This window comes from Haplochromis burtoni, unplaced genomic scaffold (assembly GCF_018398535.1).
Source record: "Haplochromis burtoni strain Fernald_Lab_line unplaced genomic scaffold, NCSU_Asbu1 Contig_1, whole genome shotgun sequence".
Taxonomy (NCBI): domain Eukaryota; kingdom Metazoa; phylum Chordata; class Actinopteri; order Cichliformes; family Cichlidae; genus Haplochromis; species Haplochromis burtoni.
This window is the reverse complement of record NW_024582362.1, coordinates 3,883,351-3,907,567: the sequence shown is the minus strand read 5'-3', so window position 1 is coordinate 3,907,567 and position 24,217 is coordinate 3,883,351. Positions and strand designations below refer to the sequence as shown.

Sequence of the window (24,217 nt, the reverse complement as noted above, 5' to 3'; positions counted from 1 at the left end):
TGTGTGTGTGTGTGTGTGTGTGTGTGTGTGTCTATGCTGCACCCCTTGACTCCCACACATGTTGTATATGTTATGATAGCAGGCGGGACCCTTCTCACTTTGCTAGCAGCCCCTCGAGCTGCCACAGGCAGGCAGGCAATGAGCAGGAAGGAAATGACTTCATGGGATTTTTGGTCCAAGTTTGAAAATATAGATAGCATGTAGTGCCGTTTTTTAATGACATCGCATCGGATTGCTTCAAGTGGCTGGTTGTGATTATGAGCTAAATGTGGCAGACACGGTAAATTCTAAGATAAATACTCTGTCGAGCACATGAGGCTGCACTACAGTTTTCTTTCTCGGCCACAAATTAACCCTAATTAAGTCATTACACAATTAACAATAAAAATGTTACATACACACTTGTCTGTCTTTAGTGTGTTTTTTAGGCTAGACTGATTGGATTTTTCTGCGCACTGTGCGCCGAAAACTTTATGATTTATTCCGACCTGCTGCTTTTGTTTAGCTACGGTCGCCACGAATACAGATGTCACTCTGGATTGACGTAGGAAAATGCGGAGCAGCCAAAACATAAAGTGGAAATGTTAACCCAATAACGCTAGATAAACAGTGAGAGGAGAGAGGCCAAAGACAACAGAGAGTGAAGGGAAAGTGTCCTGCTGGCATCAGGTTTCCCAGACTAAGTGTTATTTGAAAAGCAGCTGAAGGGTGACACTCACTCTCTTCCCACCCAAATCTCCCTTCCTTTTCTTCCCTCCCTCCCCACTCACTCGACCATCTGTTGTTCCTTCTCTTCTCAGGCTGCTCTAAGTGCCTTGAAACAGCTGTCGGAGCAGGGACTGGACCCAGTGGATGGCCCCATCAAGGTACAGTAAGACCTGAATGATGCCCACATGGCTGCTGGGTTTATTAACCAGCTCCAGCCAGTGATGGTGGGCTTAGATCAGCTCCGTGTACACCCACGCACACACGTCCATCACTTCCGCTCAACATTTTTCTTCCATAGGAAAGCAGCGGTAGGCGTATTGCATTTACATGCACTACGTTCCTGTCAGTGCCGAATACTTTGCATGATCGCTATCACTATTAAGGCTCAGTCATGACAGACACAAGGGCTTCCCTTCATTCATTCTTTCCTCCACGATGAGGAAGGGAGGGAAGGAAGGAGGAAGGCCGACAACGGAGAATCAAGTGGGAAAGCAGGAGCACCGCAGGGGGGTTTTTGGAAACCGGGGAGGAAATTACTGTCAAGCGCCTGTGGTGTATTTTCATAGTAGGTGTGCCCTGGAAGAAAAAAAAGAAGAAGAAGAAGAAGAAGAAAAACAAAGGTTTTTTACAGCCCCGTGTCTCCTTTAGAAGAAAAAAAGGGGAAAGGAACAAAAGGGAGGAAAAACAACTGCAGTGTTGCAACAGCTTTATTTACGTCACCAACAGAAATGAGGAGCAAATATGGCAGCAATTACTCTTTCACCTGAGCAGTTAATCACTCCTTTCTCTTTCCAGTCTTTCCCCTTGTGGTCCTCAGACTCATTAAGTCACCCATACTTTTCTATTAGCACATTCTCAGTTGTTGTTTTCAGATGGTTGCTGTTGCCAAGATGAAAACACAAAGCAGTACAAATTTGAACCTACTGTCTTATCATTGTCAGTGCTATCAGAGATGATTATGTCCTCCTAATAAAACAGCCCGAGAACAGGAGCCACAGCTGATCAGTTAGTGTGAAACAGACTGAGGTCAAGGGCTTGATAAGTGTCTTGACTCATAGCTGAAGCACTTTCAGTCTGTCTGCTTGGACGTTCTTTTACAACAACAATCACCTGTTTTTCTTTTTGACAAAGTATTACTCATTAAAGACTGATGGAATCTTTTCATGAGAAACCCGTAGAGTAAACTTCCCAGTACAGGAGTAATTATTGGCAGCATTCCCCTCCTAACTCACAGTTTCACTTTTCGTTTCAGACCACTGAACCATGTGGGAGGGAGGACGGACATTAAACAGACTAACTCAGGCACCACCACTCAGGTCTGCAAGGATTCAAAGGCTGTCGTCTAGGAGCTGACAACCCCCCGAACCTCTCCTTCAACATACACACTCCCACCCCCGCCTCCTATAACCCTGATCCCACATAACCTCCAGCCACCACCCGCAGTCCCCACCCTACCCTCTCTACCCCTCACGATCGCCACTGTATCCTGCAAAACCTGTCAACATGCAATAGGGTGGATGTGCACCGAGAAATGACCGACTAAAACACCATTACCCGAGTCTATGTGAAGACAACGCTATCTTAACACGTTTATTGATGATTTCAGTCAAAATTTAGAGGACAAGATAAATGAATAAATACAATACAAGCTAATGATAAATGCATGGTACTGTGTAAAATCAAGGGAAGTCCAAAGCGATACCCTGCATAGACAATTTTCCCTTTGGATAGATGTTGGTATGGTTAAAACAAATAATGTACATCATGCCATTGAAATACAAAAGAAACACATTAGGGGAGAAAACCAACTTCCATACAGTAGCTTTTCTTTTCTTTTTCTTCGGGGGTTTTATATTTCCTTTTAATTTTTTATTTTGTTTTTTATTTGATCTTATTTGATTTTATCAATCTAACAATGCTTGAGTACTGTATTTAAAATTAACCAATGCCAGTGCTGTGAAAGTTGTAGTTGTTGTCTTCATATATAGTCACCCAGCTTACCTTGTATGCTGACATAAAAAAAGAGTTGATCTATCTATATGGATGTGTATGACTTTGCAAGAGTATCATATTCCAAAAAATAACACAGAAAAGTTTTTTTCATGTGGACAAAAAGGACAAAACTGGTGTTAGCAGTAATCAGTAGAAGTGTTGACCCCCCAGGAGGAAAGGTTGGGTTAACCTTTTCGCATCCTGAGGGGGCCTACCTGTTTTAACATGACCCCGCACTGGCATAGCATCACTGGAGCATCACCTGATCAACGGCGGTGAATGGGCCGCCCCATGTGTACTTTTTAGGTCATAAAATAGGCCAGTTCTCCTCAACAGTGGCTAGGTTTTTCATTTTTTTGCACACATCCTCCAGTGCCAGTAAGCTTTCAGAATAACTCCAGAGAGGGTTTTTTTGTACGGTCTGCATGAAAAGTTCTCTCCATTCCAGTGATTTTATGTCAGTGGATCGTCCCCCCTTCCTCCCCCCTCCGCCCCACAGTTTTGTCGATCACATCTACACCCATTGTGTGTGTTGTATTGACCCACCAAGGCATCAACTGGGTGCTTTTAATGCCTGCATTCTGGAGTGCAGCTTTTGATTGAAGAGAGCCTGTAGCTCTAACCTGCAGGCTCTCTCTCCCTAAAGGCCACTTTGGATCACTTTGTCCACTGACATTGAGGATGTGTCTTCTTCTTCGCTGTGAGTGCGATGTGTAATAAGGCTGTGTCTGTTACTGAAATGCAGTAAAAACACCTCAGTTCATGTGGAAAAAAACTGTTTCTTTGTCTCTTCTTTGCTTCTTCAAACAGGTGTAAAAAAAACAATATCTCAGTGAATGAAATTAATGTCATTTTCTTTCTAAAAAAAGCCACTTTTCTTTGGCACATTTTTAAAGGAGACAATGTGAGCTTAGATTAGCTGTAGAGCCTAGCGCTGGCGAATGAACACTGATGGGATGTTACCTGCTGCTATTTAAATGGATTTTCATCAATTTTCCATAAAAACTTCCCCCATCATACTAAACCAAAGTAAAAGCTGTTCATTTCTTTATCGTGTAGAAAAACTCGTAATTGCGCTTGTTTTTTCTATATTGAGAAATCTCAGGGATTAAATGTGGAGGTAAACTATGTTACAGTGACAGGAAGGGGGTGTTTCACAGGTGTAGCCCACTATCCCTCAAAGTGGGAGATGTGGTCCTGCTGGGGGAGACTGCTGCCATCGGGGAGCGCCATTGGGCCGTCACTCACCAGTCCTGGATGGTATTCACATGAATCCCAGAACCCAAATTTTCTTAGCATTATTATGATTACAATGATTTTAAGTTTTTGGCTGTCAAAATTAGTCATCAGTAAAATGTTGATGTCCAAAATTAACATCCCAAACTGCCCTGCAACAGATTGGCGACCTTTCCAGGGTTTATGTCCCACCTCTTGCCATATGGTACCAGGGATAGGCTCCAGCCCGGCCACAACCCTGATAAGGACAAGCAGAAGACAATGGATGGATGAACTCCCCAAACTGCTGCTTCTCAGTTACATGAAAAAGTTAGTGAGTCCTCTGGAATTGTCTGTATCCGTGTGTAAGTCACACAAATCCTTCTGTCTGATAAAGATCTTCCAGTGTGGGATGTTGGTGGATTTTCTTATGACACATTCACACATTCTTATTGGATCAGCATCATGGATTTCACTCAGCTGTTCTAAAACACTACTCTTCTCCTACCTTTCTTTGGTAGATTTGAATTGATTCCTGAAAATGTAAATCTTTGAGAAATTGAGTAATTTCATAGCTACATTTTGCACTTGTTGAGGACAAATTTCAGCTGCTTCCTTAATAAGTAACAGTTTAATTTCCTGAAGTGTCTTTGAGGGAAACAGCACGTCCACATTGACCTGCTTATTTGCCAAAAAGTTCCCAGATGTCCTTCACTTTCACTTTACTTTACAAATGAATAACTACAAAATCTCCGCATCATTCCAGCTAGTTAATCTCTACCACAAGCAAACCTACTTCTGTTAGTTTTCTTCCTTGTCATGAAGGACACAGTTGTGTGCTCTCCTCGTAGATTATCAGCACAGGGGTGTATTATATCCACCTTATCGATCTCACACTTCTGTTGCCGTTCTGTCACTTTTACTTGCCTCCTTCATGTAACTCCACCACCTGTGCCGTTCTCCAGAAATCCAACAGTCTCTGCATCACTAGACCTGCTGTGCTCTCCCCCATTAGAGAAATGGATGAGCGAATGGGACAGTGGCGCTCTAATTCAGCTTCACTGACTAATGGACTCAGCTGGCAGCTACATCTGCTAGCTATTGAGGAGCGCCAAAGCTGTTCACATACATTAGCAGCAGATCTCTGTTCCAGAAGCTTGTTCAGGTAGTGGCGGACCAGCTTGAGGCCATGTTAGACCCAAGATGAATGGCCTCACTTTGAACCAACCAATATGGGAAGTGAGCCTCACGTCCCAAAATAGAACAAAATCAATGGGACTGTGAAGCTTGTCTGTGCCATGCAAAAGGAAATGCCAGAGTCATTGATTTTTCCGTCTGAATTATGCCTCATTGACCCCCCCTTCCTGAAGTCCTCCTACTTAACACCAGGATTTAAAATAAAGGGAGGGGAATCCTGTAGAAGTTGATGAATGTCCAAGAAACGCTACAAGGCAAAAACCTAATAGTTTTCTTGTATTTTGTGTACTTCACCACTCTATGTAAAGGGTTGTTTCACATACTTACTGAGCTCCACTCAGTCCCAACAGTAGCTGGAAATGGCTGCGCTCGGTGCTGATTGCCTCTGTACACAGAGGGATTGAGACTGTCAGTACAACGCTCCCTCCTATAAGAAGTAATTTGCCACCGAGCAACTTTATCCAGCCCCGATTAGTCACAGCAGAGGAGCACTGTACGAAAAGGTTAGATAGAAACTCGCAGGGACCGATCAGCAGTGTCTGGAGGACGGCTGTGTTGTCTGTGGCGGACAAAAGGAATCGATTTGCTCTGTGGGGAGATAAGTGTCCGCGATCACACTGATAGCTGTTAGGAAGATTAACACCAAGACTTTCCAGTTTAACAACTTAAGCATTTTTGGACATGACATTGATTAGCTGAGTCCAGACAAGGGGGAAAAGAAATCAGCGTCTGGTAATGAGTTTTATTCAATTGGGTTTTTGTAATCAGATTTTTGTAATCTGTTTATGGGAAATTAGATTCTAATGAACCCTGATCACATTTAAACATGTGTTATTAGTTAGAGTGACGAGAATTATTTGATTTTCATAACTACTATAAAATATGGTTGTTAAAATGTTTAAAATACTTTTTTTTTTTTTAAAGATAACTCGTAAAAAATGCACAGGACCTGCAGTGAGTATGTACTGCAGCGCTGTTTATGAGTCATTTTACTAATTCTTAACATGAAAGATGCTTAAAGAGAAAAATGTATTTGCAGATTTGTATTATGCCAGTGCTTGGTGATAATCCAGTACATGAAAAATACAAATGTTTGCTTATTCTGAAGTATTTCAGTGTCATTTTGTTTTTGGTAGCTACTATATTTCGAGATAGTTTAACCCTGCTTAACTCACATTTACAAATGTTTCTAATTTCAGCTCGAAGAAAGTGTGCAAGCCACGTCTACAAGATAACTGCAAGAAATACCAGGGCTTACAGCACAGTCGGTTTCTAAAATTGTCTTTGTCTTATCAGTGTTTTCCTCAAGTTTCAGTTAATTCACTGACATAATTCGGAACTGGTAATGTTCTACAATAGATTTACACAATTTTATAAATAAAAGCAGTCAGTTTTTCCATGCTGGTGTCCGACTTTCTGTAATAAACTGCACTGTCTCTCACTAAAATCCCCCGAGTTGTTGTCAAATACCAAGAATGTGACCTCAAAGGCAACTCCAAGCCTGGCACAAACAACTCAGCAATTTGAACATGTGAATCCAAATGCAGCTCACGATAATGTGATGCTTTGTTGACACCAATTAGGAAATTTGATTTTCCCCTCCTCTGGGTAAGCAAAAGGTCAGGGTCAGATACATAAACAGCTCCGACAGAAGCGGTAGAGTTTTTGTGGCACCGATGGGTCCTTATTGTTCTTATTCTGACCTTCTGATGCCTTTTCTGTCATTTGTGACTTTTAGGTCCTCTTTCCCTTTTAGTGGTTCAGCGTGACACGCCTGACTTTCTGTGACCTTGATTGACTATTTCAGACTGTTGGGTAAGCACAAACAAAAAAAAAAAATCACATGCTTGCGTGTGCTGCATATAAGAGTATATTTACTTACAAAGACAAATGATTCTTACCATCTTTAGCCAACACCCATGTCTAAAGGGTGCCTGAGTCACCGTTTGAGGGCAGTGATACCGATACTAGTCGAAAAGAGAAGAAAAGGGCTGGGTGGGTGTCGCTGCAACAATGGAAACTGCACCCAAGAAATTCATCAGCATTGCAGAAGATCCTCTTTCCTGTCACTCACTGCAGTAATTCACTGAATTCAAAATAATTTCATTGTGCTCTGTGCTGAATAATGGTTTGATCTGAGGTTAGAGTGGATAACTACAGTCATCGCTGTGCAATTTATGACTGCAGCTCAGGTCACCAGACTTAGAGGCAGGAATGTGGGTGTAAACACTTCGCTGGAGGTCAGGATGCGAGTTTTCCCTTTTGATTATATTTAGATTTAGAGCATTTGTGCCTTTATTAGATGCAGAGATGAAGTGTGGGAAAACAGGAGTGGAATGACAGCTGCAGGCTGGATGTTGCACTCATGTGGTATGTCAGTATAAGTCAAACGGACAGTCGCATGCTGACTGGCGGCTAAGAAGACACCGTGTAATAATCTAAATCACTTTATTAATTTAAGTTAGGTAGAGACACTAAACATTGGAACCACATTTGCTCTTCTATGGAGCAGTCTTCAGAAAAATTACAAAAAGAGGCTTATGTCATACTGTCAAAAAAAAAAAAAGGCAAAAAATAAGAGGTAGAGAATTTAGGCTCATCACTGTGACTGAAGGAATGATGCCTATTGGAATGTAGTTGAAATTCAGGGAAATAATAATAATAATAATAATGATAAAAAGGGTATATAAAACAGTCATTTATCAAATATGGTGGACACAGTTAGTTGGGGACACTGGGGTAATTCACAATATTTAAACATATACACTTTAACTGGACGAGGTGGACACTGGGCAGGTGTTAACTTTAGGGGAAAAAATAATAATGAAAAGCTGTCTTTAATACATTTCCCTCAATCACATCAGTGTTGAAACAGCAGTTTAAAGTGCAGCTTTTTTTAAAAAGAAAAAAAAATACAACAATAGGTAACAAATTTACATTATGAACGCATTAAAAAAAGAAATTAAAATCATCAACTGGATTTCTCCCTAAGCAGTACATTCTGAATGTGTCGCGCATGCCAATTCAGCCCAGGACGCCACTCCCTCGTGCAGTTACAGGACCGCCGAGGGACACTGCTGAATCCCATTAGATTGGAAATGCTGTGAAGATTACAGTCCGCTACAATCTGGCTATTGCAACGTTTCATTTGGATTGATATTAATATACGCTATATGCATCTAATGCAAGTATTGAACACAAGAAAAAACAAGGAGTATCGTTAACTTAAATGGTGGGATTTTTTTTCTTTCCTGTTACTTTACTTTTGATGGCACGAGCTAAAAATCAGAGCCGGAGAAACTTGTTTCCTGACTGAAAAAGAGCCTCTGTGTGGGGTAGACGGAAACGCTGTGTTAATCCTTTCTACACGGAGAATGCTGGCAGTGTAGAAAAATCAGAAGAAGATAGACAAAAACCATCAGAAATTACAGTGCATGTCTACAAAAATAAAATAAGTGAAAAAAAGATTACTGTTTGTACAGTAACATACTGTATATTTCCACAATGACACTAGATAAGGCTGGTGACTACATTACGTAAATAGTTAATTACTGGATATCTTTTTCTGTATGATTTCAAAACTAGTGACACAGTATATAGATGTTGGTTTCTTTAAACAAACTTAAAAAAAAAAAAGACAAAAAATAAATCCTTTGTAGTACACAGCTTTCTTTGTTCCAGAGGAACAATATGGTAAACCTTTGCATTTGCTCAATGCAAGTGCACCAGTCTAGATTCAGTCTTTTTTTTTTCTTCTTTTTTTCCTTCCATCTCCGTCCTCAGTGGTTGTTTCCTCATACTTGCAGGTTTAAATTCCCCTGTTCATATTGCAAACAGCACCCCCTAGATCCCATTCTTTGCCTCATTGTTGTTCATGGCCTCCTTTCTCTGAGCTAGGAAGGGGTACATGCACTTGTCAGCACCTAGGAACCGGTACATGCACACAATGGCCTCGAAGGGCAGGATGCTGTGGAGACAGGACGGAGATAAGATTAGCGAGGGACACTGGATACCCCTGCGCAGGACACTGAAGGCCGATGGAGTGGGCCGGGAGGGTGGGGGTGGAGGGTTAAAACAAAAAAGAGGCAGCTCACCTTTTCATGAAGTTGACCATGTAGACGATGCGAGGCGTGCAGATCATGGGCTGGTCGGTGAGGATGGCCCTCATGGCTTGTTTCACGCAGAACTCTGGCTTCAGAGGAGGGAGAAAGGGTTCGATTTCCTTCCTGAAGGGAAAGAAATCACGGTCATCATTGAGAAAGGAATTCAGGGAAAATGTGCGTCAAATTTAGTTAAACTAATTAAATTTATGAGGAAATACGATTAGGGATGATTGAAGTCATTCAGTAAATTAACGTGGGTGGAAACATGAGAGGAAGTCTGAGAACACTTCAAGGAGTGCTGACAAACTTCAGGAAATCCATGAACATAAGTGATACTGGTACTAAGGATTGCTCCAAAATGGTGGGGCAATAAAGACAGAGCACATGCCAGCTGCTGACTGCACCCATCAAACAAAGTGAGGACTATTAGAGCAGCACGGAGGGCGGAGGGGAGAGGAGGCTAGCCCAGGTGCACCTGTTGGTGAGGTTTTCCCCTGGGAAAACAAAGTAGCCCTCTTTGTTTAAGCAGTGTTGACCTAAGGAATACCACTCACTTTATAATAACTGTAACACCACAGATTGTCAGCTGCCGCTTTGAAGTTTTAAAAATGGGTGTTTGAGGCCGTTTAATGAAGTGGAGATTACAGGTGACAAACTCACTGCAGGTGCACGAAAGCTTATTAAAGAGGACACACTGGCTGCTAACCTTATCCTGCAGCCTTTAAACATTCCTGTGTCGACCAGGTACGGGCACACCAGAGTCATACTGATGCCGTCCTTCTCTGAGGCCTTCAGCTCGTGGCTCAGCGACTCGTGGAACCCGATGGCACCGAACTTGCTGGCACAGTAATCCTGAGGGAAAGAAGAGAGGGAGAGAGAACGGGTTAGCTCCGTAAACCCCCTGCCTGCACCCAGGGACTACAGAACACTATGAAACATGCCCCGTGGCCACAGAGGTCTCTCTTTGCTGTTAATGATACATCCTCCACGCACAAAAAACAACAAGAACAAAAAAAAAACAACCCAGAGTGAGTCCGCTGTTCTACGGTTTCATTAGCATTCTTCTCCAATGCTTCAGGAGACTGCGCTGCTTGGCGGGAAGGTTTTGATGTGGTTCACTGTGGAAATAATCTATTTTTTTTTAAAGAAAAAGACCTGGGCAAACACAGATGCATGTCGATAAACAGAAAGAGGACAAAGGGATTGGTCTGTGCCCACATGACAGGCGATGGCTTTGGTTCTAACTCGCACGTCTGAAATGACATTTCAGGCATTTCCAGGAACCGTAAAAGCGTGACCAAAAAAAGAGTAGGCTTAATTTTTACGGATAAATGCTTAAACAAAAGTCAAATGTTATCCCTACAGACTGTTAGAAATGGATACTGTTCTCAGCTAAGGGGATAAATGAGAGCTCTGTTCCCTGACATATGAAAATGAAACATTCTAGGAGGACCACCGGTTAAATGACCCCCCAGTAAATATTTTATTATGCATTTAAAAAAACAAAACAAAAACTATAGGAAGGAAAACCAAAACCATATCCATTGAAAGCTGCTGTGAACTGAATACTGAGTGAGCACCAAGTTGTTCACAAAGCAGTGATGAAGATGTCTCTGTCCCTCGGGGGAGCTGTCAGCTCATTCTGGCCCTGGGGCCAGAGCCCAATAGGGGCCCCACACCCCCACTGCTGAAGATAGAGGAATCTATAAGAGGCTCCCAATGCTCATCTGTGTTCCTAAATTTAACGGGTGGAGGGACAACTAGAGAAAGGGGGCCTAACCTCCCCCCGTCTCAGTGTGCTAGCTGGCACGGACGCCTTTGGGGAACAGCACTGGTTTTGGATGGTGGGAAAGATGGGATGTGCATGTGTTGTTGTGTATGATACTAACCTCCACTCCAGCTGTGCTAAATAAACCCAGGGAGCTGGCAACCGTCACAATGTGGCCATGATTCAGCTCCAGCATCTTGGGGAGAAACGCCTTGGTGGTCTAAAGGGGGGAAGGACAGAAGAGACAGAAGGGCAAAGAGAAAAAAGAGGAAGGTTAGTTCACTTGTGCAGTTTGTCTGTGCCAGAGCCCTTTGATCCTCTCTGCCTTCCCTCTCACCCCCCCCCTCCTCTGTTTCTCTCCCTTCTCCATGGTGATGCAGAGAGAGGCGTCTGAATGAGAATTCATAACATGCATAAAAACAGACCGAGCGCTGGAGGTGCAGCATTTGAAAATATAAACATAGAACTTCTATCCTTTCCGAGTCAGTTACTGAAGAGGGGAAAGATGAAATGTCGCCCTCTCCGTACAGTCTGTGCTTTTCCCACACAGATCTGGTGCCCGCCGTTGGGCCCTGCACTATAGAGCTGGTGACAACACCAATCACGGGCCTCCGTTCACTCAACACTTCCAACAATACAGTCCGGCTTCTCATCTACCTACACGGCCTCGCGCCCGGCCGGAGCGCCAGCCAGCAGAACAGTCTACGAGATGAAAGCGTTTCTAACTGGAGCGGTTCCACTGGTGAGTCCGGTGGCGCTAGCGAGGGCGGTGAGAGGAGCAACACACAGAGTTAGCCGTTACACTTGATTAACCTATGGATTCATTCCTCATTCTGCCCGTCAGCTGACTTTGGAGTTGCCCTGGACACAGCGTGAGCCAATCAGCAGGTGTGACATGTGACGGCAATGATAGGAACTGACCAATCACTCTCCCACTAGGAGGTCTACAAAAACAACCATCAGGCCTTTTGTTGGGAGCAGAGCTAAATCTATTCCAGTCAGATGTGTGCTGCCATAGTGAAGAACAATGCACGCGTCCTTGAGGACTGTTAAAATGTTACTGAGGCAAGACACACACACACACTAGACTGAGACTTCAACTAGCCTAGTAATTAATAAATAATGATCATCACAAGGGCTACAGCTTCAGCCTGCAGTATGTATTGCTTTTCAGCCCAAAAACTGGACCTTTCCAAGACATCTTTGGGAAAGAAAGCTGTTTTCTGTGGTTGCTGTTATATTGGTTAGCACTGTAGAGAAACGATTCAGCCTCCTTTATAAACATTTTCCTGGATCGGACGCAGAGCCAGCGAGACGAGAGAGCGCGGTACCAGGTAGTACAGCCGTGAAACCTCTGGTAGGGGGAGGACGAGCCTCATTAAAACTGCACCCAGAGATTAACTGCATCGGCCCTACTGACCTGAAGCGTAATCTCCGTTAAGCTTGACATTTGCGTTTAGAGGTCCCTCTCCTTGTTTAGTGAGGTAAATAAAACTGGAAGCAATAACTCACGTTTACAGAGTGGTTTAAAGGAAGGTGACTTCATCGCTTCGGAGTTTATTCTACAGTCAGGTATAACTGATCTGACTCCGTTCCAAACATCTGCACTTTTCCAGGACATAAATTGCTGCAATATTCAACTCATTGAATGATGGGGCCTAAAGAGAGGGAGTGAGAGAACATGAAGCCCGGGCAAAAGCTGAGAAAGACCTCTGCGAGCCAGAATGGCAGTGAAAGAGGGAGGGAGTTGCGTGCAAATGAAGCATTAACTTAAGATATGCCCGTAGCTGATTTGAGCCAGCGTCCCCCCCCACCCCACTCCCACAGCAACTTTTAGAGAGTGGGGAATGACTCGATCTGGCACATACATTATTAGCAAAGCCAATACACAAATTCAATTGGACAATTCTGCTGAGTGGTCTGAGGGGAACTGAGAGGAAAGGATGATTTCCTCTGATCGAGGACGGGTCTAAATGTGACCGACCGTCCCATCTCTCCCCACCCGTCCTGCTTCTCATGGCAATCCTGGCATGTGGGTATGACCCCCACTGACCTCTCAGACACAAAATGTGTGAAGGCAACCGGGGGCTCGTGTCTTACATCAGAGCTGCCGTAATTGGGTCTCAACGCTCCCTTGTTCCGCTAAATTACCCGCTGACACAGCCGGGCCTCCTTGGCCTATGTGGGGGTGCCCTGCCCGCTGCACCCCCTAATTGGTGCGTGCCCCCAGGAGCATTTAAGCCACACAAAGCTTCTTGCAGCTGGGGTGTCAGGCTGCATTAGTGCTAGCGCCTGACCAACAGGAATATGAACAAAATATTGGCCTTTGCGTAGGACCAGATGGCCATTTAATTGGGCTGACTTCTCCCTGGACGAGAGAACCAAGTTGGGAGGGAAAAAAAAAATGCCTGAGCTCCGGAGCTTGTCCGATCCTGTAGTAGATCATGAAATCTGAGTGGGCTGGGCTGACGTTAGTGGTCATCGGGGATGACTGATGCAGATTGTTTATGTTGTATTGACCATACCAAGTGGTAGCCATCCCCTGCGTACAGCTCAAACTCTCCGTTTGGAGAACTGCTCTCTAGAAAACATCAGTGCACAAACATAACCTCAAAGCTCATCTGTAGGCTCAGGTTTTCCCCAGGTATGGTGTTTTATGACTGGTCAATTTGATTTTCTGGACAAATTAGGAGCTGGATAAGGAATTATAATTGTTTTATAGTCACGTTTTAAGCCACGGGCTTTATCTGAATAATGAAATCATAATTTTAATTCTGCTTTTGTGGTGGTTCAGGAGGTAGAGGTCATCTACCAATCGCAAAGTTGGTGGTTTGATCCTTGATTGCTCCAGTCCAACAGCAAAGTAACCTTGGGTGAGATACTGATCCCCAAGTTGTATAGAAAGCACTTACGCAGAGAGAAAAAGTGATTGTATGACTGAGTGTGACTGGGTGAATGAGGTAAGTTGTATAAAGTGCTTTGAGAATAGTAAAGCACTATATAAGCAACAGTCTATTAACATTTTCCTATAAAAATGTTTTATGTTTTTTTTTATAAGTTTCTATAAAAAAGTAATGAATATTGTATGAGAACCATTAATGTCACAATAGCTGCTCAGAGTGATGATTCACAGAATCTCATGATCTTTTTTGTTCTTTATCCCTTTGCTTTTCTTAGTATCCACTTTATTCGTTTAATTCTATTTGAACTGAAAAACAACTTTTTCAAAGAATCAGTCAAGTTTTTGTTTTTGTAATGAAAGGAAAAAGATTCTTTAGTACCATCTTATAAAATCTTTGGACAGAACAAGGAATATAAAAGAGTTAAAATTTTTTAAAAAAAGCTCCCAAAAAAACAAACAATCATAATGAACACTCTTTCGCAGTCATTTTAAGAACTAAACTGCTAAATGGATGAGGGTAATCTTCAGACCAAAACACTAGAAAAATATAATTATCTACAGCCCATGAACAGGTATGTACGGGAGGAGAACAGTGACACGGCCATGGCTAGCTTCACTGCGGGGTACAGGTGCACTGGGCTTGAGGAGGGGCCCATATAAAACCAGTCAAGTAGGACCCTTCTGCCTGGCTGCCTCCTTTCTCTGGCTACAGCAGGAATGCGGCCTGCGGAACTTGGCTCCTGTCGCCTGGCATCTTGTCAAGCTGATCCACAGACAAGAAACCAATTGTCAGATAAAGTGGGTCAGCAGCAGCTTACCATTACCCTCTCGCCTGTGGATGGGACGGCAGTGCCTTCCTTCCCCTTTTCTTTCCCCTGCTCTTTTCCCGCCGTGTCGCTCCCGAGCGCTCGGTGAGTTCGTGCTGTCGCACAAGAGGTGTAGGATTTCCACGAGAGGGCGGATAGCCGCTTATTGTTCACGAGCCACCTGTTGGATAACCAGCTCAAGATGCTGAGGATCATTTCCTCTCATGTCATTCCACTAAACACACACGCTAATCCTCAAAAACAAACTCTGGTGACACTGGTGGAATGACTGCACAGCCCCTTTCCCAGCATGACTAAGAACCGAGTTGCAAACATCACAAATTGCCAGCTGGACTAATCAAAGCATCGTCAGACAAATTCAAAGTGATGACCCCCCCCCTTCTCATAAAAAACCTAAAGGGAGGAAGGGACTGAATCATAGCGGTTAGCGTGTGTGTGGCAGAGCCGGATGAACAGCGCTGGCCTCCGTGACTCCCATGCAGCTGCACCCACTGCCTCCAAATCATGTTGGGAGGAGTCAGAGGGGCCTGTGGAAGGAAGACAGAAGAAGTGTGGGGTCTGAGCCGGGCCTGTTTGGCAGACACCCACGCGACACTACGATTACCATCCGCTTCCTGCTCACAACTCCATCCCTGCCTTATTCCAATACTCTGTCCAACAAATGAGGACTTGCTTATTTTTACACCCAGCTGTGCCATTTGTGGGAAATGCTTTGAACTTGCAGCCATTTGCAGTTGAAATCGTGGCTGTTTAAAAACCGTCCGGGATTATGGAGAGGAGGAAGCTAGGTTTGGAGGGCTTGACATTGCCATTACAGTGTTTTGCCAAACAGTGACACAGAAAAAGCAGAGTACGATACGTGCCTAAAGAAAACACACACCAGGCCTTTTTACGCGCACTGCTGAGACATCAAAATATATTTTTAAAAAAAGAAAAGAGAAGCTTGTCAGTGTGGAAAAAAATGACAAGCACACTTGGAAACCTGCTTCTGTAAACTGATCATAATAGCTGTTCTTGCACTTTTCAAATACAAATTCTCCTATAACATACCTTTAGGGATAGCATTTTGTAAAACATGTGAAAACACGTGCCTTAACAGGTTTTTAAAGCCGGCCTAAAAGCCTTTCACGACGCGGACATAGATTGAAGTTATTTGTTGAGTCAAAAACCACAAGTAAGCCGTTGGAGGTACCTGTTGTTCAGAAAAAAAGGGGAGAAAAAAAATCAAAAATCAAAAGGTTTATATAATACCTGCCACCTGCATGCAGTGACTAACTGCAGTGAGTTTGAAAGGAAAGTGGACAGTGCCCCTGTTAGTTTAATCTCTATTCATCTAGCTTGTGTCATTAATGAACCACATCCTCCATTCTGGCTGTCACCATTCATTAAGTCCTTCTTTCATCTGCTCCCCCCCTCCGCACACACACACCTCTAAAGAAACCACGCTCACCATAGAATACAGGAAAACACAAACATCTACTTAAAAAAAAAAAAAAATCTACTACCAAATCACTGGACCCTGACTCCAAATCCTGGATTTAAAGAGCACTGAGATATCCAGCAGAATGCTTGAATGGGGCATCCATTAAAGAGGAAATCCGCACAACCTACGTGAGCGATACCACAAGAGATTTTTCATGCTCGATTAGGAAGCTTGAAGTCACTGTGGTTTCATGGCATGACTGAGAATGCCGTTCTCTGTAAACAACAAATAAAATAAAAAGATAAGAGCCTGGAGCCAAAGCCTCAAAAATGAAGATATTCTGGATCACTTGACAATATGTTGTGACAACTAAATTCACGCATGAAGTGGTGAATTCAGAACCAGTCTGCCAGGTGAAAGACTTATTCTCAATCCATGCGGTTTACTCCAAACAAAGCTTATAAGCCAAATTTACACAGTCGTTGCTGCTGTTCTACAGGGGGTGGCTATAGTGAAGAAATGCAATCGAAAGGCTCCAAAAGAGTAAACATCCATCTTTAAAATGAATAAAGCTCTTTATTAAATTTCTAATAGCTTTGGGAGTCTGCAACCACAGTCTTCCCACACCCCAAAAACACACAGACACACAAAAAAACCTGTGATAGCGCTTAACTGGTTACACGCTACAGCTTATGCTTATCCAAAGCGCAGCATATTCACTCTATCAAGTCCACGTAGCCTCTCAGATAAGTAGTCACACTGAAAGGCTCGAGGAACGGAGCCAGAGTAAAAATCTGATATGCAACAAATCACCAACTGCCAGCAAAATGTGGTGAGCTGATCTAAGACAGATCCAACCTACGTACAGAACCCCGTTTCCATCACGCACAGTCGGTTTGTGCAGATCTGTGCAGCTGAGGAGATGAGACGGAGCCGCTGACATACCTCTGGGATCATCATCGGCTGTGGCTGCCAAAGCGGAGCAAAGGCAAAGATTTAAAAAAGCCAAACCCGTGACTTTCCTCTGGCAGAATGAAAGCAAGTGGAGCTGAAATCTGAACATGCAAGGCAACTATTTATGGTCATAGTTTCTTAGGCCTGGAGGCACACACACACACACACTCACACACCTTTGATTCTTCAGTTTGGCACAGAGAAGGATAAGATTATGAACAGGCATACGAGTCAGAGCAGAGACATTCCTGTGAACCTGGCATCACAGTTAACACATTCAGCAACACTGTTCTCACTGAAACTTGGGCACACACATTATAACTTCACAATAACCTCAGAGTCGCCTTATTACAACAGCTTCTACATCGGCTCACCCAGAAGTGTGCGTGACAGTTGACCACCATGGTCCGCTCGATCAGCTCGTCGGGACACTCCAGGAGGTGATGGCCAGAGACGACGCCGGCGTTGTTGATGAGTATGTCCACCTCTCCCACCTCCCGGCGCACCTTCTCCGCTGTGGAATACACACTCTCGCGCTTCCCTACATCACACACATAGGTGTAGACCTGCGGCTGGAAAGGTGGGACTTCCTCTACCCCTCCAACAGGTCCTGCAGAGAGAAGGGGGGGGGGGGGGAATAAAAGACAGGGAAAGATTAAGATTATCAAAGTTAATACAGCGAAATTAGGTGAAACTGTTTAAAAACGTTCTGTCTCCATATGGAAATATCATTCCACTGTTTGGTTATTTAAAATGAAACTTCTGAGGCTGTGTCCAGTTTAACTGACTCCCTCTGACACACTTTAATTTATTCATTCTTACACTGATCAGGACTGCAGTGCGTGTTCTTTAAATAACACTCCACCGCCCAGAAAGCCGGCTGCCAGCCTTAAAGCTTCAAAGAAAACACTCTTACCGTCTTTGGTTACTGGAGTGTCCAGTTCATGGTAAATCTGGCGCACCATCTCCGCCGTCTCCTCGTTGCTTTGGCTGTTTATGTCCCATAAGACCAGTATCGCTCGTCTCCGGGCGAACTCCTTGGCGAACAGCCGCCCGAGGCCGCTTCCAGCGCCGGTGATCAAGCACACCTGTCCCGCCACGCTTTTCTCCTTTGGCCGCACAATCCACTTGGCTCCGGCAGTTAAAAAAGCCCAGAGCACCTTCAGAATAACTACGAAGAACTCCGCAATTATTATCATCATCTTGGCCAAAGCTTTCTATCAATTCAAATAAGCGGCGGAAGACGCGCAAGGGACTGTTTCCTTCGTGCAACCTGTTTGCAGCAGACAGGATCAGGGAAACACCGACAAACTTGGATCACAGGAATAACGGCCTATAGAAATATGGTTTAAAAGACACAAAAAATGCGAAAGAAACTTAGGCGCATGCAGGACAGATGTATGAGTGGAGTGCGAGTTCAGATGCTGCTCGGTAAGAGTCCAGTTGCCACTATAACGCACAGTTGCAGTGAGTTATGAGCAGCTACTATCAAGTGAGCCTCCTACTTCCTCTGCTGCCTCTCCACTCATCTCACTCTGGAGCGCACCTCAGGCGCTATTTATGCTGTTCAGCCATCAACGCTGGACCCAATAGGAGAGGGACTTGAGCGCCTGTCAGAATGAAGGTGATGTAACCTGAAAGATTTTAACACGAATCTCGGACTTTTTTTGTATCCTCAAGGAAGATTAGACAGTAAGCTTCCCTCCTGTTTGAAAAGACTGCTTACTTGTGCGTCTCTGCGTGCGTGTTTGCGCGTTTTAGGAAAATCCCAACAATGTAAAGTTTGATAACAAGTTGTTTAAAGATATAATTAATCTTAACAGCTTAAACTCAGGAAGCCACGAGCCACCGATCAGGCCGCACTGGACCTGTAAGTCCAGGTCAATGTCCAGCCATACGTGGAGCAAACTAAAATATCATGTTTACAAAGTATTCCCACTTTACGTTATTATTATATGTTACACGTTATTTTTTCTGTTAATCAGAAACTACACTTAAAGTTATAAGCCAGCTCAAGACATATCCCAGCTTTGCCTGCAATGATTCCCTGAGATCCCCACGGAGGAAAGTGAAGTCGGTCGGTTAGGTAAGCCACGCACCCGGCCAGAAAAGTGATACTTCCACGCGCAAATCGTTACGCGATCACGTTTCTTCCTAATTAATATAGCCTAATTACCCTTTAATTACAATAATAATAATAAACAAAACAGGCGCACACGAATCGTCTCCATTGTGAACACGTTCATTGCCGCTTTGCAGCTCCCCCCACACCTCAGGCTATTGTTTACACCTCTTCCAGGTTGTGCAACCTTTGCCAGCAGCCTCTCACTTGTGCTTGTTTTGTGGGCGTGTCTGAGGAACAAACAGCTGATGGAAGAATCCTTTGTAGATTCTAAGGATAAAACAAATACGTGAAAAACACCTCCGGGGAAATGTCTTCTCCAAATGTAACAATGTGCCCAAAAAGGCAAGAAAATCACAGATAAAAAAGGCACTCTGCTTTTTCAAGAGTATTAAATGATTGATGGGCTTTAACGCTGGCTCGTTTAATACAAGGCAACATTTTTAATATAAAACTACCTGCACTGGAACAGTCAAATTGAGAAGCTGACCAATGGCAAAGCTCTATTTGGGCGACGTTTCACAATTAAATTAAAACTTGTGTCTTGCATTTTGCCTGTAAAATAAAAATAAATAAATGAACAAAGAAGTGGCCTTCAATCGACTCTATATCATTTTATGATTTTTTTTCATAACCTCCTGGGACAGAACAGTGTCTGTTATACACCCTGAAGCAAAGTGCTGGGCGGGAGGTTCAACGCCACAGGCGCTCTCTGATCGTGCTTTGCAAAATGAAGTGTTCGTGCCCTCTGCTGGTCAGATGGCTGCATAACGCCACCTGTAGCACGGAAGTCGGGCAAAGTAGCGTTTAGATTAATTAAAAAACGAAAAGAAAAAAAAAGAAACAATATAAAATAATGTATTAAAATAAGGCCAGGTAGGTCTACACCAGAATACGTATTATAGCGTTGTCTTACCTTTAAAGCGTTTGTTATTACAATAATATTCCTTGCAGCAGTCATAGAAAATAGTTGTTGATATATTAACCTATAAATTTAAGGGAGCATTTATCCAAGAGCATTATTACAGCGGGTTTTGCTTAACTTTAGTTTTGAATACATCGCTATAATTTATCCATCAGGCAGTCGGAAGGACGCTCCGCAGAGGTCCTAACGCTTTTATCCCGCACATGCGCAAATGAAAAAGCCTCTTTCTCGGTGATCGCAATGGCGGACGCAGAGTGAGTGTTTCCCTCTGTGTTAAAATCTAATCACATCCAGCATTAAACTAGCCTCTGCTGTTAATTTTACAACGCGAATGAGCTATTTAGTTCATGTACGATAGAATAATAGCAGTATTGTTACAGATGGTGATTATTACTGTTGTTAAGGGTACTTTATAATAACTGAGTCCATATAGCCGAGTTCAACATGGCTGTCTCTTTAGCATCTGTGGATTATTACAAGTGTCCAGTTCTTGTGGTTAAAAAATTAGAACTAAAATAATAGTCAGCTATTTCAGCAACCTTTGCGTTTATGCTGCTGTAAAACCTCTCTAGTCTCGAGCTATTGTATGAAGTAGCATTTACCTGTGTGGAAGCCGGCAAGTGACTGGCAAAGCTAGCAGCCCCCATGATTCAGTCATCGTTTCTGTTGAGCGATGTACATGTGTTCAGGTATCTTGTCCACCACCTCGCTTCGGATTTTTTCCTTACAACATATTTTTTTAACGTTTAAACAGAAAAAAGGTTCCGGCGGTCCCTGAGAGCCTTTTGAAAAGGCGAAAGGCCTACGCGGCCATGAAGGCCATGCGTGTCAAGAAGCTGCTGGCTGAGAAAAAGGTAAAGTGAAGCTCTGTGCAGACAAGTATTCCCGTATGGATGGAGATATCGGATAGAGCTTTGAACTGCTTCGACGTGTTTTCCCTTTTGCATTCAGGTCCGCAAGGTGACCAGGAAACTGATCTACAAGAGGGCTGAGAAGTACCACAAGGAGTACAGGCAGATGTACAGGCGTGAGATACGAATGGGCCGTATGGCTCGCAAAGTGGGAAACTTCTATGTGCCTGCTGAGCCCAAACTGGCCTTTGTCATCAGGATCAGAGGGTGAGTGATGCGCACTGCTTGGGATCTCTCTGTATCTGGCTTAAAAGAACTGCACAATCAGTTGTAAGGTGTTGTGCAGGCAGTGCCACATGAGAGGATGTCCAGCAGCTGAGCCTCATACATTACTACTTTGTGTTTAGCTGCTCAGTTGCTTGTTAATTCAGTTGCTATTTAAAAGTCATTTTTATTGAATGATTAAGCCAGTCCTTGTGGATAAATACAGTTGAGTGGTTAATGATGCATGCTCTTTCCCCGACTTATCGACTCTGCTGATACACATTTGTAATAAAAAGCCAATAATGTTCTGAAACCACTCTAAGCAGCTTAATTAGGAAGTTGTACTTTGATGGTAAGTCCAAACAGTAATCACAACATTTTTTGTTTGTTTGTTTTTTCAGCATCAACGGTGTGAGCCCCAAGGTCCGCAAAGTTCTGCAGCTGCTCCGTCTGCGCCAGATCTTCAATGGTGTCTTTGTCAAGCTGAACAAGGCTTCAATCAACATGCTCAGAATTGCAGAGCCTTACATCGCTTGGGGGTAAGGACTGTGTCACTCTGAAACCTGCTGTTCAGAAATAAGAAGCGATGGTGGGGGGTATTAGCACGTCTCTAAATAGGTGATACACTTGGAATGTGGTTAATGATGCTGAACTTTTTTCCCCATCTTATCGACCATGGTGATTACTGACTGAAACTAAGCCAGTTTTGTCTGAAACCACATTCCATAGTGGTACGTGCCAGTGTGTTGACAAATGTGAGTGTGTTGGCTTCATACTGTAATGATGCAGCCAGAAACTTTTGTAACCTGGCTTTTACTACAGTGGTCATTCACTGACACTTGAAATCAACACATTAAAGTACTGTTCAACAGTTTATAGAAAAATAAGCCAGTGTCAAACTAAACGCAGTAAATGCTTGGCTATATTTCACAAAGCTTTAATGTCTTGATGTTAAAGACCCAATGGAAATGTTTGTGCTCTGTGTGTTTGACATTGCTGTGTGCTGCTGTAATGGAAGAATTTACCTGATCTTCACTACAACAGCCCTGTGGAAGTGTGTGTTACTTGGCACAGGAGTACACTGTAGGTTAGACTTGTAGTGTTTGCTTTTGGTCACCTTAATACTTCCATTTTTGATATTTATATAGTTGGTTGGGGTTACTCCTGTCCGGTCATTAATGTCAGTCTTGTTTGGATGTGTCTAAGTGACACTTTTGATGCAGATAACTTGATCTGTATTGGTAGATGCAATATTGTTCCCAATGTTGTACTAGGTTACTGATATTTCTTTATACTATGATGGAGTCCAAGAAACGCCATTATCTGCCACTGTGTAATGCTTTGTATTTAACTGTATTTAGCTTTGTATTTAACTGACTTGACATTTTTTTGCATGTTGCTGACTGTGTTAATTTGGCACATCTGCATTTGGGAGGAATTGTGTAGATTTAATATTTAAAACTAAACTTTTTCCTTCATAAGATCTTAGCAAAGCAGGATTGGTTATAACACAGAACAACCCTATAGATGCATTACACAGTGGCACAATATCCTGAAAGAAGCATCAAAGCTGCAGAAATTTGAATTGTTACCATTCAATCATACCAATTAGATTAAAACAGGATCCTCAGATTGGTCAGTTGAGTCTTGAGCCTAAATTTGAACGGTCAGGTTTAGTATCCAGGCAGTCTGTAACGTTAATGCAATGAGTTTTACTAAATCTGTGGGGAGAATTGCCATTCAGATTGTAGATCATGTTTCTTCCCCAAAACAATGATGTATATAATCTTTTTTTGGCAAATTGCCCACCACTGCTTAGACATGAAAGTGCCAGGTTTGGAGAGATGAAATCTGAGCTCTTAATGTTTTGGGGTTCATATTTTAATATTTTTTTAAATGCCTCTTAAATTTAACTCATTAGAAGAACTCAAACTACTTAGATTTACAAAACAAGTGTTTTTCAGGTATGCTTGAAATTTAAAGTATCTTTTGAGTTAAATAAAACAAATGAGTATTTATAATCCTATTTCTTTATAAATTAACACACGTTAACATCATTGATTTGTGCTCCTTTCAAAACTGTAACCTTTGCTTTTTCCCCCTCTAGATACCCCAACCTGAAGTCTGTGCGCGAGCTCGTCTACAAACGTGGGTACGGCAAGATCAGGAAACAGCGCATTGCCCTCACAGACAACGCTTTGGTGGAGAAGTCCCTCGGTATGGAAACGTTACAGTGCTGTTGAAAATGTTTGTAGTATACCTTTTAGGGAAATGGTTGGCGGTTGATGTGGTTAATGATGTACACTTTTTTCCCCGTCTTATCGACTTTGGTGAAAAAAAGGTTGAAAACTTTGCCAGTTAAGTCTGAAGCCACATGCCAACCTAACAGGACTTTACCAAAGAGAGATTTGTAGTTGATAATTCTTGGCTTGTACTGTATTTGTTGGTCAGATGTTTGGGAACATGAAATGGAAAGATGAGGCTTGCTTATCAAGCTCGAAGAGTTTTACTTTATGCCTGAAAAGATTGAAAACATCAGCGCTTCAAATGGCAGCAAGCACATCTGGAAATGAGTCTTGTTGTCTAAGTTAAAAAAAGAAAAGGCAGAGTTGCTCCAAGCAGTTTCATTCTTGGATTACCTCTATTGGTTTAATCAGCCCTTCGCTTTTAAAATTTTGAAATTAAACACTTAAATGCTAAAGCTGGCACACAGTTCAATTTATTAAACACTTTTTATCTGTAGGCAAATATGGCATCATCTGTGTTGAGGACCTCATCCATGAGATTTATACAGTTGGAAAGAACTTCAAGCCCGCCAACAACTTCATGTGGCCCTTCAAGCTGTCGTCCCCACGCGGTGGCATGAACAAGAAGACCACACACTTCGTGGAGGGAGGAGATGCCGGCAACAGGGAGGATCAGATCAACAGACTGATCAGGAGGATGAACTAAAGTCGTGGTGAGTT

At 43.1% G+C, this 24,217-nt stretch overlaps 3 protein-coding genes and 2 non-coding genes across 5 annotated transcripts in view; 4 read left to right on the top strand and 1 right to left on the bottom strand.

Annotated features, from left to right (window-relative positions):
* stau2 (staufen double-stranded RNA binding protein 2) overlaps nucleotides 1-3,475 on the top strand; it is a 104,777-nt gene extending 101,302 nt beyond the window's left edge. Inside the window, exons 14-15 of the mRNA XM_005912151.2 lie at nucleotides 801-866; nucleotides 1,961-3,475. Coding sequence (XP_005912213.1) covers nucleotides 801-866; nucleotides 1,961-1,996 — 102 coding nt within the window. The 3' untranslated portion in view covers nucleotides 1,997-3,475. The remainder of the gene's footprint in view (nucleotides 1-800; nucleotides 867-1,960) is intronic.
* A 4,191-nt stretch (nucleotides 3,476-7,666) lies between these two features.
* rdh10a (retinol dehydrogenase 10a) lies at nucleotides 7,667-18,858 on the bottom strand. The gene is made up of 6 exons (XM_005912153.3): nucleotides 18,006-18,858; nucleotides 17,464-17,699; nucleotides 11,105-11,203; nucleotides 9,922-10,067; nucleotides 9,207-9,338; nucleotides 7,667-9,079 (listed from the first exon to the last, which is right to left on the bottom strand). The coding sequence occupies exons 1-6, from the start codon at nucleotides 18,289-18,291 to the stop codon at nucleotides 8,956-8,958; spliced, it is 1,023 nt and encodes a 340-aa protein (XP_005912215.1). The 5' UTR covers nucleotides 18,292-18,858; the 3' UTR covers nucleotides 7,667-8,955.
* A 1,442-nt stretch (nucleotides 18,859-20,300) lies between these two features.
* On the top strand, nucleotides 20,301-24,204 carry rpl7 (ribosomal protein L7). Its single transcript, XM_005912152.2, has 6 exons — nucleotides 20,301-20,390; nucleotides 20,891-20,990; nucleotides 21,088-21,254; nucleotides 21,653-21,790; nucleotides 23,359-23,468; nucleotides 23,995-24,204. The coding sequence occupies exons 1-6, from the start codon at nucleotides 20,377-20,379 to the stop codon at nucleotides 24,201-24,203; spliced, it is 738 nt and encodes a 245-aa protein (XP_005912214.1). The 5' UTR covers nucleotides 20,301-20,376; the 3' UTR covers nucleotide 24,204.
* LOC121812518 lies at nucleotides 21,883-21,974 on the top strand. The gene has a single exon (XR_006053113.1). It is a non-coding gene; the product is annotated as a small nucleolar SNORD12/SNORD106 (small nucleolar RNA).
* On the top strand, nucleotides 23,536-23,628 carry LOC121812531. The gene has a single exon (XR_006053130.1). It is a non-coding gene; the product is annotated as a small nucleolar SNORD12/SNORD106 (small nucleolar RNA).
* Nucleotides 24,205-24,217: the final 13 nt, after the last annotated feature.

What these genes read in the sequence shown, in the direction of transcription:
- rdh10a (XM_005912153.3), bottom strand. Translation starts at nt 18,291, where the DNA reads ATGATGATAATAATTGCGGAGTTCTTCGTAGTTATTCTGAAGGTGCTC. An exon ending in TTAGCACAGCTGGAGTGGAG is followed by an intron (nt 10,068 to 11,104) that starts GTTAGTATCATA and finishes TCTTTCCCTCAG; the next exon opens with GATTACTGTGCCAGCAAGTT. An exon ending in TTTAAAGGCTGCAGGATAAG is followed by an intron (nt 9,339 to 9,921) that starts GTTAGCAGCCAG and finishes CTTTCCCTTCAG; the next exon opens with GAAGGAAATCGAACCCTTTC.
- rpl7 (XM_005912152.2), top strand. An exon ending in AGCTGCTGGCTGAGAAAAAG is followed by an intron (nt 20,991 to 21,087) that starts GTAAAGTGAAGC and finishes TTTTGCATTCAG; the next exon opens with GTCCGCAAGGTGACCAGGAA. An exon ending in TTTGTCATCAGGATCAGAGG is followed by an intron (nt 21,255 to 21,652) that starts GTGAGTGATGCG and finishes TTGTTTTTTCAG; the next exon opens with CATCAACGGTGTGAGCCCCA.